The sequence below is a fragment of the Zingiber officinale genome, chromosome 4A, assembly GCF_018446385.1.
Source record: "Zingiber officinale cultivar Zhangliang chromosome 4A, Zo_v1.1, whole genome shotgun sequence".
Classification (NCBI taxonomy): domain Eukaryota; kingdom Viridiplantae; phylum Streptophyta; class Magnoliopsida; order Zingiberales; family Zingiberaceae; genus Zingiber; species Zingiber officinale.
In genome coordinates this window covers 29,825,676-29,839,007 of record NC_055992.1, presented here as the reverse complement: position 1 = coordinate 29,839,007, position 13,332 = coordinate 29,825,676, and the positions used below count along the sequence as shown (strand labels likewise).

General features: G+C 37.6%; 1 protein-coding gene and 1 non-coding gene across 2 annotated transcripts; one reads left to right on the top strand and one right to left on the bottom strand.

Annotated features, from left to right (window-relative positions):
* Window positions 1-5,728: 5,728 nt before the first annotated feature.
* Window positions 5,729-5,834, top strand: LOC121974006. Its single transcript, XR_006109894.1, has one exon. It is a non-coding gene; the product is annotated as a small nucleolar RNA R71 (small nucleolar RNA).
* A 4,782-nt stretch (window positions 5,835-10,616) lies between these two features.
* Window positions 10,617-11,439, bottom strand: LOC121973238 (ethylene-responsive transcription factor ERF026-like). The gene has a single exon (XM_042524789.1). The coding sequence runs from the start codon at window positions 11,335-11,337 to the stop codon at window positions 10,768-10,770; it is 570 nt and encodes a 189-aa protein (XP_042380723.1). The 5' UTR covers window positions 11,338-11,439; the 3' UTR covers window positions 10,617-10,767.
* Between the last annotated feature and the right edge of the window lie 1,893 nt (window positions 11,440-13,332).

Genomic DNA, 13,332 nt, shown 5'->3' with positions numbered 1-13,332 from the left:
GATAAGATGGTATCAAAATTGAAAATAGTAGCTAAGAGTGTCCTCGGTGAGTCAAAGGGGCATGCACCGCTAAGTAAAGAATCTTGGTGGTGGAATGAGAAAGTACAAGAGAAAGTGAAGGAAAAACGAATAGCTTATAAGGAATTATATATTTGTAAGAATGAGGAAAATTTAAAAAAATATACAATAGTCAAGAAAGAAGCTAAGAAAGTAGTGAGTGAAGCAAAAAATGAAACTTTTGAACGGTTATATCAAAAATTGGATACAAAAGAAGGGGAAAAAGACATCTATAGAATAGCTAAAGTGAGAGAAAGAAAAACAAGAGATCTTAGCCAAATAAAATGTATTAAAGATGAATGTAATAGGGTATTAGTAAGCGATGGAGAAATAAAAGAGCGGTGGAAGAGGTATTTTCATCAACTTTTTAATGAAGGTTTAGGAGACTAACTTAACTTAGGTAATTTAATTAGGTCAAATGAGCATCGAAATTTTAATTTTTATCGTAGAATTCAAACTTCAGAAGTAAAACAAGCTTTAAATGAGATGTACAATGGAAAAGCCGTTGGACCAGATGATATTCCAATAGAGGTATGGAAGTGCTTAGGGAAACAAGGTATTGAATGACTTACAAAATTATTTAACATGATATTGAAAACGAAAAAAATGTCTGATCAATGGAGGATAAGTACTCTAGTTCCCTTATATAAGAATAAGGGAGACGTACAAAATTATGCAAACTATAGGGGTATTAAACTAATGAGTCATACTATGAAACTTTGGAAAAAAGTAATAGAAAAAAGATTAAGGAAGGAGACCACAGTGACAGAAAATCAATTTGGGTTCATGCCTGGAAGGTCGATAATAGAAGCTATACATCTTCTTAGACAATTAATTGAAAAATATCGGGAGCAAAAACAAGATCTACACATGGTATTCATTGACTTAGAAAAGGCATATGATAGAGTCCCAAGAGAAATTATATGGAGAATTTTAGAAAAGAGAGGTATTACCGTAACATATATTGAACTAATTAAGGATATGTATGAGGATGTAACGACCAGAGTAAAGACTTCAGGTGGAGTAACTGAAGCATTTCCAATAAAGATAGGGTTACATCAAGGATCAACTCTAAGTCCCTATCTTTTTACATTAATTATGGACGAACTCACTGCACACATTCAAGACACAGTACCGTGGTGCATGTTGTTTGCAGATGATATTATTTTGGTAGATGAGACACGTGAAGGAGTAAATGCTAAACTAGAATCTTGGAGGTAAACACTAGAAGGGAAAGGTTTTAAGCTTAGTAGATTAAAGACGGAATATATGGAATTTAAGTTTAGCAATATTAGAAGTAATGAAACAATTGTTAAGATAGGAGAGGACGAGTTGCCTGGAACCGAGAGATTTAAATATTTAGGATCATTTTTACAAAATGATGGAGGGATTGAGAGAGATGTCTTACATAGAATACAAGCAGGATGGGTGAAATGGAGGGGAGCGTCGAGTGTTTTATGTGACCGTAAAGTACCTCTTAAACTTAAAGGTAAGTTCTATAAAACCGCAGTTAGACCTGCTATGTAATATGGAGCTGAATGTTGGGCTATGACTCGAGCACATGAGCAGAAGATGAGAGTTGCAGAGATGAGGATGTTAAGGTGGATGTGTGGACATACGAGGATGGACAAAATAAGAAATGAGAGCATTAGAGAGAAAGTAGGAGTTGCATCTATTGAGGAAAAACTCAGAGAGACACGTTTAAGATGGTACGGGCATGTACTTAGACGACCAATAAATGCTCCAGTTAGACGATGTGAAACTATGATAAACATGCATATAAAATGAGGAAGAGGAAGACCAAAAAAGACTTTGTTAGCAATAATAAAACAAGATAAAATTTATTTAGATATAGATGATGATATAATAGGATATAGAGCTCAATGGCGTAAAAAGATTCATACAGCCGACCCCACCTAGTGGGAAAAGGCTTGGTTGTTGTTGTTGTTGTATCAATGGGTGAGATTTATTCAGTTGGATCAATAGACCCGATAAGTTAGAAAATAATATTATTTATATGGTGTATTATTGATTATAGAAGGAAATTGTGTCCTAGTAATCTAGGTTGATGATGTCCCCTTGAGGAGGTCATAAGGATTGTCATATAAACCCTGCAGGTGGACCTAGTCCAGCATGACAATGAAGTTAATTGGTACTACTCTTGGAGCTAGATGTTAATTAAGTGAGTGTCAGTAACTCATTTGATTAATGGACATTTGATATCTTAAACATAGGGAGATTAACGCACTCATAATAAGAAGGAGCCCATAATGTAATATGGGATTGGTACGGTAGCTCAATAATAACTCTTTAGTATTATGAGTTATTATTGATGAACTTGGGTTGGGTGTTCAGGTCGAACACAGGAAGCTCAAGCTCATCGGGAGACCAAAACCAATTCCTTCTCTCGGTCCTTGTTATAGCCTCTATAAAGCCTTATATCCACCAAGTCCACTTCTTGCCCAAGTAATGGGCCGGACACATCCTTACTTGGTGCAAGGGGGCCGACCAAGCATTAGCTTGGAGCCCAAGTAGTGGCCGACCAAGCCTTGCTTGGTGTCCAAGCAAGAGGCCGACCACATGGAGTTAAAAAGAGAGATTTTATTTGTTAAAATCTTTCCTTTTATAGCCATCCACATGGTTCTAAAAGAAAATTTTAAATTTTAAAATCTTTCCTTTTATAGCTATCTACAAAGGATTAAAAGAGAGATTTTAATTTTATTAAAATCTATCCTTTTTTGTAGTTATCTATAATGTTTAAAAGAGAGATTTCAATTTTGATAAAACTTTCCTTTTTTGTAACTATGATTTAAAAGAGAAGTTTTAATTTTAATATTTCCTTTTTCTGTAGTCATCTATAATGTTTAAAAGAGAGAGATTAATTTTAAAACTTTCCTTTTGTAGCCATCACAATAGGAAATTTAAAAAGAGAGAGATTTTAATTGTTATTAAAATTTACTTTTTTGCCATGAACAAGGATTATAAAAGAGAGATAGAGGGTGCCTTATGGGATATACATCTCCATAATTCCCTTTCTCCATTAGGGCCGGCACCTCTTCCTCTTCTTCTCCTTGTGTGGCCGACTCTCACATCTTCTCCCCTTCACCTTGTTTTCTTCCCTAAGGCTAGCGGCACACATATTCTTCTCTCCCTTTCTTCTTTCTAAGGTCAGCACTCATCTCTTCTTGGTGGCCGAAACTTGAAAGAAAAGAAGAAGCACTTGGTGGCCGGTTGCTTGGAGAAGAAGGAGAAGAGAAGGAAGTTTCCTATTTTGGCATTCTTTGGGTGGCCAGAACTTGTAGGCAAAGAAGAAGGTTTGGGTGGATTTCATCTTGGTAGATCATCGCCCACATGACTTCCAAGAGAAGGAGAGGAATACAGCAGAAGATCAAGAGATCTTTGTCTACGAAGAGAGGTATAACTAGTTCTTTATTCCGCAGTGCGAACTAGTTTGTTTTCTTCGTATGGATCCTAAAATACCAACATAAGAGGCTAGCGATTTCGTGTTTCATATTTTGTGTTTCGATTTAGTGTTTTAATATTGTGCTTCTATTGAGGTCTCTGTAGTTAAACCTAGGGTTACTATAAGAAGTTTAAATATCCAATTTCTTTGAAAGATTTTGTCTAGGAAGTGGAGGATGATCCCATACCCAAGAAGGCCGAGTGTCTCACCATGTTTAACCTAGAAGTCAATCCTTGAAATAAATATTTAATCAACTTCTGTAACATGGGATGAACTTGGATTAATAATGTTAAGTATCGTTTGCAATCCAAGTTTTAACTACTGAAGAACACATGAGTTGAACTTAAAGTAAAAAATGTTAAGTTCTATTTCCAATTCTAGTTTAACTCATGAGTAACACATAGGTTGTTAAGAAAGTTTTGTTCTTGCATAAAATTTTTATACAGGGGAAGCAAAACGGAATTCCAAGTAGCGACCAACAGGACAAATGTATTTCTTATTGCTGGCTGGAGGGGACCTCTCTTGGAAACTACATTCCTCAACTTTGTGTATGTTCATCTTGCTAGAATTTCCCAGAGAAGAGGGGATGCAGTTAGAAGAATCAGATAAATCAAATTCTAACCTTTCTTTACCGATCTCCAAGGATAACTTATGACTTTTTACATCAATGAGGGCTCCAGCGGTGGCAAGGAATGGTCTCCTAAGGATGATTGGTATCTTGGGATCCTCTTCCATATCCAGGACAATGAAATCTGTGGGAATGATGCATCCGCCTACTTCTACTAGCATGTCTTCCACTATTCCCATTGGGTATCTACATGAATGATCAGCCAATTGCAATGTCATAGTGGTCAGTTTAATGTTTTGGAGTCCTAGCTTCTTACATAACGAGCACAGAAGTAGGCTAACACTGGCTCCTAAGTCGCAGAAAGCTTTCTGTATGAGTTCAGAACTAATTTTACAAGGTATGGAAAAACTCCCTAGATCTTGAAGTTTCGGTGGAATATTTGCCATAAGTAGAGTGCTGTAATTTTTCATTAATGCTACGGTCTCAAAGTCACCCTTCTGCCTTCTGTTAGATAAAATACCCTTTAAAAATTTTACGAACTTCGGCATTTAGTGTAGTGCATGTATCAGTGGTACTTCTACACAAATTTCCTTAATCTTCTTCAGGAATTGGTTGAACTCTTCATCCTTTTGGGATGTTATCAGTTTCTAAGGGAAAGGAATTGTCTGACTTTGTGGGGTAATTTGAAGAGTTCCTTCAACTTTCTTGGTGATCTCCTCTCTATCCCTGTTCTGGATCTGATTAGGCATTAGGGGAGAGGGCTCTTCCTCTGAGTCAAGATCTTTCTGAGTAGTGATTTGGGGGTCTCCCAAAGTTCGTCCGCTCCTCAGCTCGATGCGGTTGTAGTATTCCACCGGGTTTATATCGGGCTTTCCTGGAAATGTTCCCTGTGCTCTTGAGAAGGACTGGGCTATCTGGGCTACTGGCTATCTTCCATCTTTTGATGTTTTTCAGAATTTTCCAGTCTTTGAGTCAATTGCTTAATCTCATTCTTCATCTCTTTTTGCTCTGAGAGAGCTTCTTCGAGCATCTTTTCGATTCTGAACAGCTGTGAAGGTTACTGTTGTTGATAAGTCTATTATCCAGATGAGTAGCTCTGTTGCCTAGGTTGATATTTTTGTTTTGCTGGTCCTTGGTCCTGATTATTTCGATACAAAAAATTTAGGTGGTTCCTCCATCCAGGGTTGTATGTGTTGGAGTACGGATTGTTTTGCTTTTAGTTGTAACTGACTATCGCATCGCATTGCTCAAGTTGGTTTATCTGTGCTTGTATTGACCCTAGGGGGCAAGTATCTTGAGCATGATCCATACTTCTGCAAGTTTCACAAACACATACTATTTCATTGGTCGTGTTGTTTCTCATGGCCTCAAGCTTCTTGGTCAGAGCGTCCAGCTTTGCAGACGTGAGTGTTACTGCATCTACGTCGAATTTTTCTGACGCCTTTATTGGATTCCCTGAGAAAGAACCACCAGATCTTTCGGTTGCCAACTGATGGTGGTTCTATGCCACATTCTCTATGATCTCTTCAGCTTCATCAAGGCTCCTGTTCATTAATGCTCCTCCTGCTGCAGAATCAAGGGATACCTTCATGTGATAGTTGATTCAATTGTAGAATGTGTGTAGAACCAAACATTTATCAAGGCCATGATGGGGGCACTATCTCAGCATACTTTTGAATCTGTCCCAGGCTTCAAATAATGATTCTGATGCTATCTGTTTGAAGCTTGCGATCAAATTCCTCATGTGGGCAGTTTTTCTTGGCGGGTAGAATTTGTCCAGAAATTTCTGCTCACACTGTTCCCAAGACGTTATGTTATTTGCTGGAAGAGAATTTTATTGGGTCCTACTTGGAATTCTGTTCTATTTCCCTTGTACAAAAATTTGTACAGGTACAACACTTTATTTAGCAACTCATGTGTTCTTCAAAAGTTAAACTTGGATTGCAAATAAAACTTAACATTATTAATCTAAGTTCAACTCATGTGTTCTTCAGAAGTTAAACCATATTACAGAAGTTGATTAAATATCTATTTCAAGGATTGGCTTCCAGGTCGTTGGCGAGGCACTCGGCCTTCTTGGTTATGGGATCATCCACCACTTCCTAGACAAAGTCTTTCAAAGAAATTGAATATTTAAATTTCTTACAGTAAACCCTAGGTTTAACTATAGAGAACTCAATTGAAGCACAAAATCGATAACCTCTTGTGTTGGTATTTCAGGATCCAAACAAAGAAAAACTAAACTAGTTTCGTTGCGAAATAAAGAACTAGTTGTACCTTTCTTCATAGATAAAGACCTCTTGATCTTCTGTTGTATTCCTCTCCTCCTCTTGGACGTCGTGTGGGCCACGATTTAGCCTGACAAAGCACCCGAAGCTTTTCTTCTTCTCCTCCAAGCACCGCCGACCACAAAGATTGAAGCAATGTGCCACCGGCCTCAAGAGAAAGAAAACAATAGAAGAGGGCTGGCCACACAAGAGAATAAAAGAGAGAGAGCTTAGGTTGTATTTTTGGGCACCACCCTCCTCCTCTTTTATATTCTTTGCTAGCAGCTAAAAAGGAAAGTTTTTACAAAATTTTTCTTTTATTTGCTATTGTGGATGGTTAAAAAAATGAAAGATTTTAACAAAATTAAAATCTCTCTTTTAAACCATTGTAAATAGCTATAAAAGGAAAGATTATAACAAAACTTTGTTTTAACAAAATCTTCCTTTTATTCCTATAATGATTGGATACAAAAAGGAAAGATTTTAACAAAATTAAAATCTTTCTATTAAACCATTGTAGATAACTACAAAAAAGGAAAGATTTTGACAAAATTAAAATCTCTCTTTTAATCCTTTGTAAAAATCTATAAAAGAAAAGATTTTAACAAAATTTTATTTTAAATAAAAACTTCCTTTTCTCTTCTATTATGGCCGACCCCATGCTTGGGCACCAAGCATGGCTTGGCCGGCCCACATCTTGGGCACTAAGCAAGGCTTGGCCGGCCCCTTGCTTGGGCACCAAGCAAAGATGTGGCCGGCCCCTCTCTTGAGTAGGAAGGAAAATTAAAACGGGTGAATGTGAGACTTTATAGAGGCTACAGCAGGGACCGAGAGGAGGAATTGGTTTTGGCCTCCTGATGATCTTGAACTTCCTGTGTTCAACCCGAACACCCAACTCAAGTTCATCAATAATAACTCATACCACTAAAGAGTTATTATTGAACTACCGCACCAATCTCATATTACATTATGGGCTCCTTCTTATCATGAGTGCGTTAATCTCCCTGTGTTTAAGATATTGAATGTCCATTAATTAAATGAGTTACTGATAATTCAATTAATATCTAGCTCCAAGAGTAGTACCACTCAACTTCATTGTCATGTCAGATTAAGTCCACCTACAAGGTTTACATGACAAACCTTATCAGCTCCTCAATGGGACATCATCAACCTAGATAACTAGGATACAGTTTCCTTCTATAATCAACAACACACCATATAAATAATATCATTTCTCAACTTATCGGGCCTATTGATTTAACGAATAAATATCACCCTTTGATAAATTAAAGAAATAAATACTAAGTATATGTGCTTGTTATTATATCGGGATTAAGAGTACGCACATCCATAATAACAGAGGTTCTGTTATTTTATGTAGTCAGTATAAAAGGAACAATCTCAAATGGTCCTGCTCAATACACACATAGTGTACTAGTGTAATTTTATAGTCAAGATAAACTAATACCAAATTACGCTACAACCATTCCAATGGTTTGTCCCAATCCATCTTGGTTGTGAGCTACTATTTATAATTCATAAGGAACTGATAACATGATCTTCTGTGTGACACCACACACCATGTTATCTACAATATAAATTAAATGGACAACTGCATTTAACTAAATGCAGACATTTGACTAATGTGATTTTAATTTCAAAATAAATGTTTATACAAAAAACTAGGCTTTTAGTATACATTCTAACAAATTTAGCCACTACTTGGTTCTGTCTTTCAGGGAAATCCAAAAAGAAGTAACCTTACTGATTATGGAGGGACCCCATTCACTTTTATAGTACCGCAAATCTCGTAGAAAAGCTCTAAGTGATGATTTGGATCATCGTGTGGTCCTCCTCCAAATTAATTCTGCTGGACCATGTGGATTACTGCAGGCTTGATTTCAAAATTGTTAGCTTCGATTGGCGGTCAAGTGATGCTAAACCGAACCCCTCGTACATAAGGTGCTGCGTAATCCTTCAACAGTTTGTCAGTCATTTCTGAAGATTTTTGTTCGGCTTGAAATATTTTTTGTAAGTTTATTCTTCTCAAGAAAGTCCTATCAATCTCTAAATCGAACGGTAGAAGTTGTCCTGAAAGATTAGCTCTTCCCATACAAGAACAATATATAAAATATTTCGAGTGTAAAATTAAACAAAATAAAATGAAATGAAATAAAGTAAAGAAAAGAGTTAAAATAATATTATATAACATTTTTTAGGCATTTTAATAAGAATGTAGAAAAAAAAGAAAAATAAAAATAAAAATATTTATCTCTAAAATGTAGAAATTCGGAAAAGGAGAAATAAATAAAACACAAAGTCTAGTCTAATCCAATATGATTTTCGCTAATGTTATAGACGTAGTCCCCGGCAACGACACCAAAAACTTGTTACGATTCCGCAAGTGCATGGATTTGTCGTCAGTAATAAAGATTATCGATCTCACGAGGACTGGTTATAAGCACTAGCAATGGTTCACTTATGATTAGTTAAACTATCGATGGTTGTAAGTTATCTAAAGAAAAGAGATTGGGAAGCAGAAATGAGAACTAGTAAAGAGAAAGTAATTAACTTGTTTTATGAAGTGTTCTAGGAGTTTGGTTTCATTGTGGTGGTAATGATGTATTACATTCTATCCTTTACTCATTGTCCATCAATATGCATTCAACGAAAGCTAAAGAAATTATCCTTAAGCACTAAATAGAGAAGATCTCTGTGAAATCCTGTTACGGTTAACCCTTGTCACTAGAGCGCCTCGGTAGATCACAAGAACACAACTCTAATTAGTGTCATTATGGATAGAAATAAGGGTTTGGTTTAGTCTCTTACTTCCTTGTAGAGAAGTTACCTCTCTTTTTGAGGAAATACCCTAGATGTTTGTGAATGGGTTACCCCTGTCACTAGGGCCCCTCGGGTATACGATCTAAGATACTCTCTCTATGAGGTTAGCAATTCCTACACAATCAATTACTAAGATATGGAGATCTAGCAACAAGTCTCATGCATAGTAGTTGAAACAAAGCAAACGAAATCATCCAATGATTAAAGGCATAAATATGAGTCTTACATCAAAACCAATCCACAACTACTCCCTAATCCTAGAACAAGGAATCTACTCCATAGACGCCAGAGAAAAACCCGAAGACATAATGTAATTAAACATACAATCCTCAAACTAGAAGAGAGAAAGAGAAAGGATGCTTATCTAACGATGACGAGTGATCTTCGGATTCAATCCTTTGCTTCTGGAGTTGATGTGGTGATGAAGGATCGCTGGACGGAGGTTCGGGACGGTGTGGAACGGCACCAAGGCAATTCTCCCTTTGACGGCTCGCTCACCCTCGAGGAGAAGGGTTAGAACCCTTTATATAGGCTAGGGCACGGCCGCGGCGGCACGACCGTGCAGATGTGGCACGGCTGTGCCTTCTTTTGCCTCTGGCAGCGCTGCACGATTGTGCCAATTGGCACGACCGTGTGGATCTGGGGCATTGCTCCTGGGACACGGCCATGCAGGATTGCATGACTGTGCATGGCCTGACTGTTGGTCGTGGGGGGCACGACCGTACAAGTTTGCACGCCCATGCACGGATCATCTCTGTTTAGTCACACGAACATGCAAGAGTTGCACGGTCGTGCATTGTTCTTCCTATGTTTGGCCACACAGTTGTGCGAGGTTGCACAGTCGTGTTCTCTGTCTCGTTCCGGTACATCGATAATCGTTGTTTTTTTTTTGCTTCAAAAGTTGTCCCTGTCAACACAAAACCAAACAAAGAGCAGATCTCTGAACAAAAGAGTATTCATGATGAGTATATGATAAAAGAGATGATCATGCAAAAAATATATACACATAAAGCAAGTAAATGTACGTTAAAATATAAATAAACGATTATAATATTTACGTACATTATATATATATATATATATATACTTTAAAAATCTCTTTTTCTATATTAAAGAGGTTTTGGTGTTGTCCCCAGTTTGTATTAAAAGTTTAATTAAATGACTAAGAAAAGTTTAAAATTTCTTAATACGGCAGTTTGTTCTTGTCTGGGCCAATTAATGGAATCACCATCATTCGGATTACGTGTCAAAAGAAGGAGAATCCAAATTGCATTCTCATCCTGTTACGTTGTCCTTTTTCTTCAAAAATATGGCAGAAATAAAATGTTTTATAAGTTTTAGTTATCCTAAGCCACGATTTTTTTAATGCATATTTATATATTTTTATTTATTTAAATCAGTTTGTTTATAAAGTAGAATGTGTATAGTACTTGGCAATATTCATTGGTTTAACTCGAGCAAATATAAAACAGTTGAAATAAAATTTACAGACATTCTTGTTAATTATTTTTAATAAAGTACAATAATTCTTAGCATAATTACATTTATACCCGTCCGTAGTCAAAGCTGCTTCATCGGTAGCTCCACAGGCTCTCATCGTCGCGCATCTCCGGCGCGTCGTCAGTCGCTGAGTTCGGACTCAATCTCGGCGGGGACATCATCATCCCCTCCGCCATGTCCACCAGCAGGCCAGGCATGTCAAACATCTCCTCCTCGTCCATGTACCTCTCGCCTGCCACGCCCTCCGGCACCCTCCGCCCAAGGACGGCCGCTGCAGCTTCGGCGGCCGCGGACTGTATTGCCGCAGGCGACAAAGAAGTTGGCGCGGGGCGTGCCGATATCTCGTCGGGGAAATTGAGCACCGCATCAGCTCCGCGCAGCGCGTGCGCTGCCACATCATACGCCACCGCCGCCATCTCCGCTGTCGGGAACGTTCCCAGCCAGATGCGGCTGGACTTCCCCGGCTCCCGTATCTCCGAAACCCACTTCCCGTTCCTCTGCCGGACGCCACGGTAACTCCGGAGGATGCCCATATTGCGCGTAGTCGTCGCATTGGCCGATGTCGGCTGCCGTTGTAATCGTACTCTCGGTGGGGACGACGACACGAAGGAATGCGGCACGTGCAGATAGTGATCGTCCATTAGATTTAGTTATGTGGTGGCAGGACTGGACTCATATTTTATGGAAGGTATTGCTCATTGCTGAATTCGTAAATGGACCCTTATAATATTGATAGTGGAAAGAGGAGAGGGGATTTAAAGGACGGTAAGAAGAAGGTTAAGCGTGGTGACATCTAGGGGAATGAGTGCAGTAAGAGCTGGAGACGCGTAGTGCGGCGAGCGATCATCTGCTTGCAATGAGCTGGTACTTTCCTCTCCTGAGAACGACAGCGGCTGATTTTAGTATATTAAGTTACCGGCACGTGCTCAGAGAGTAATCAGTTGCAGCTGCAGCTTCTCTGGGTGGATGGAATGGCATTATGTCAACGTCATTTGCGTGGTGGGAAGGGGGTACGAAGGATCTTCCTTTGACTTTCTTGCTTGCCTGCCCTCTCTCCTGCACAAGAATATATCTAATTTACGTTTGTGTTACGTCCTCTTCTCTCTCCCCCTCTTTGATATCTTCTCTCTCCCTCTTTGTGACAGCAACGTACTCTTCTCATATGTCCTCATGGTTTAACAGAGTTGACACTATTTATTTTAATAAATTTTAAAATTAATTTCTAACTAATGTAAAATATTTAATCTTTCATTAAGATAAAATATTATATAATTTATCTATCTGAATCTCATGGGGTCGATATCATCCTTTTTGCTCCAGAACTCTTCTCATATCACCTCAAATCACATCCAAATCTTCATAAGTGGTATGGAACGATCAGATTTCTCTTTTTTATGATATATATATATACTGAGAAACTATTTTATTTATTTAAGTATAATAATTAAAATATTCAATTGTACACAACTAAGTCTAGAAAGTCATAATACAAACCTAAACTGAAAACCAAATCAATCCAACCCAACCTTCAACACAACTTCTCCACTTGCTCACACAATCTCAATTTCATAAAAAGAAAATTGAAAAAGGAAAAAAAAAAAAAGAACGAACCAGAAGTAATAGTAGCATTAGTAATTCAAAACCTCATAGTTGGTCATAAAAATTCACTTAAAGACCTTTTTTCTTGGAATCAAAGAGATATTAAATGAGTTCAAGGATATAAACTAGTAATGAATTACCCAATGAACTGATCTATGAGCATATCTAATACTCCACATTGATCTGATCTAGAGTCACAATTACCCAACCTACCATATTATCATCCGAATCTCTTAGAGTGTGTTGAATTGAATAGGCAAGTAGAAGAATTCTTACAAAAAACAAACAAAGATTTATTAGAAAACATGAGTCCAAGAGTCGTCCCCGCCTTATGAGTCCCAAAAAAGGATAACTCTTGGAGAATATCCATAGATTGTTATGTCACCCAATAAGATCACAATTAAGTATAGGTTTCTCATACCAATTGATTTGATGACATGTTTGACTTTGATGGCAACTGCCAATTGATTTCCAAGATTAACTTGTGTAATGAGTATTATCAAATTAGAATCTGGACGGACAATGAATGAAAAAACTATCTTTAAGACACAAGATAAATTATATGAGTGATCAGTCATACCCTTTGAACTTTTAAATTCCCCCTAGTACTTTTACGAAGCTAATGAATCAAGTACTAAAATGTTTCATAGGAAAATTTCTGGTGGTCTATTTTGATGAAATTATGATTTATAGCATGACACGCGATGACTACATGAAGCACATTAGCCTCGAGGAAAACTATTTGTCAATTTGAAAAAGTATTCTTTCCCTACAATCTTAGGTTCTCTTCCTTGGGTTTATCATTGATGCAAAATGCATTTCAACGAATTCAAAAAGATTAGGATAATCGAGGAATGACCAAGCTGCAAACCCTTCAAGAGGCTCGAAGCTTTAATGGTTTTGTAATCTTCTATCCTTGCTTTATCAAGGACATTAGCACCATTATGGCTCCCATTACAAACTCTTAAAGAAAAAGAGTTTCAAGGAAAGGATGACTAAGGATCCTATCTTAAACATCCTGCCTCTCCAAATCATTT

Coding starts and splice junctions, on each gene's coding strand:
- LOC121973238 (XM_042524789.1), bottom strand. CDS start 11,337: ATGGACGATCACTATCTGCACGTGCCGCATTCCTTCGTGTCGTCGTCC.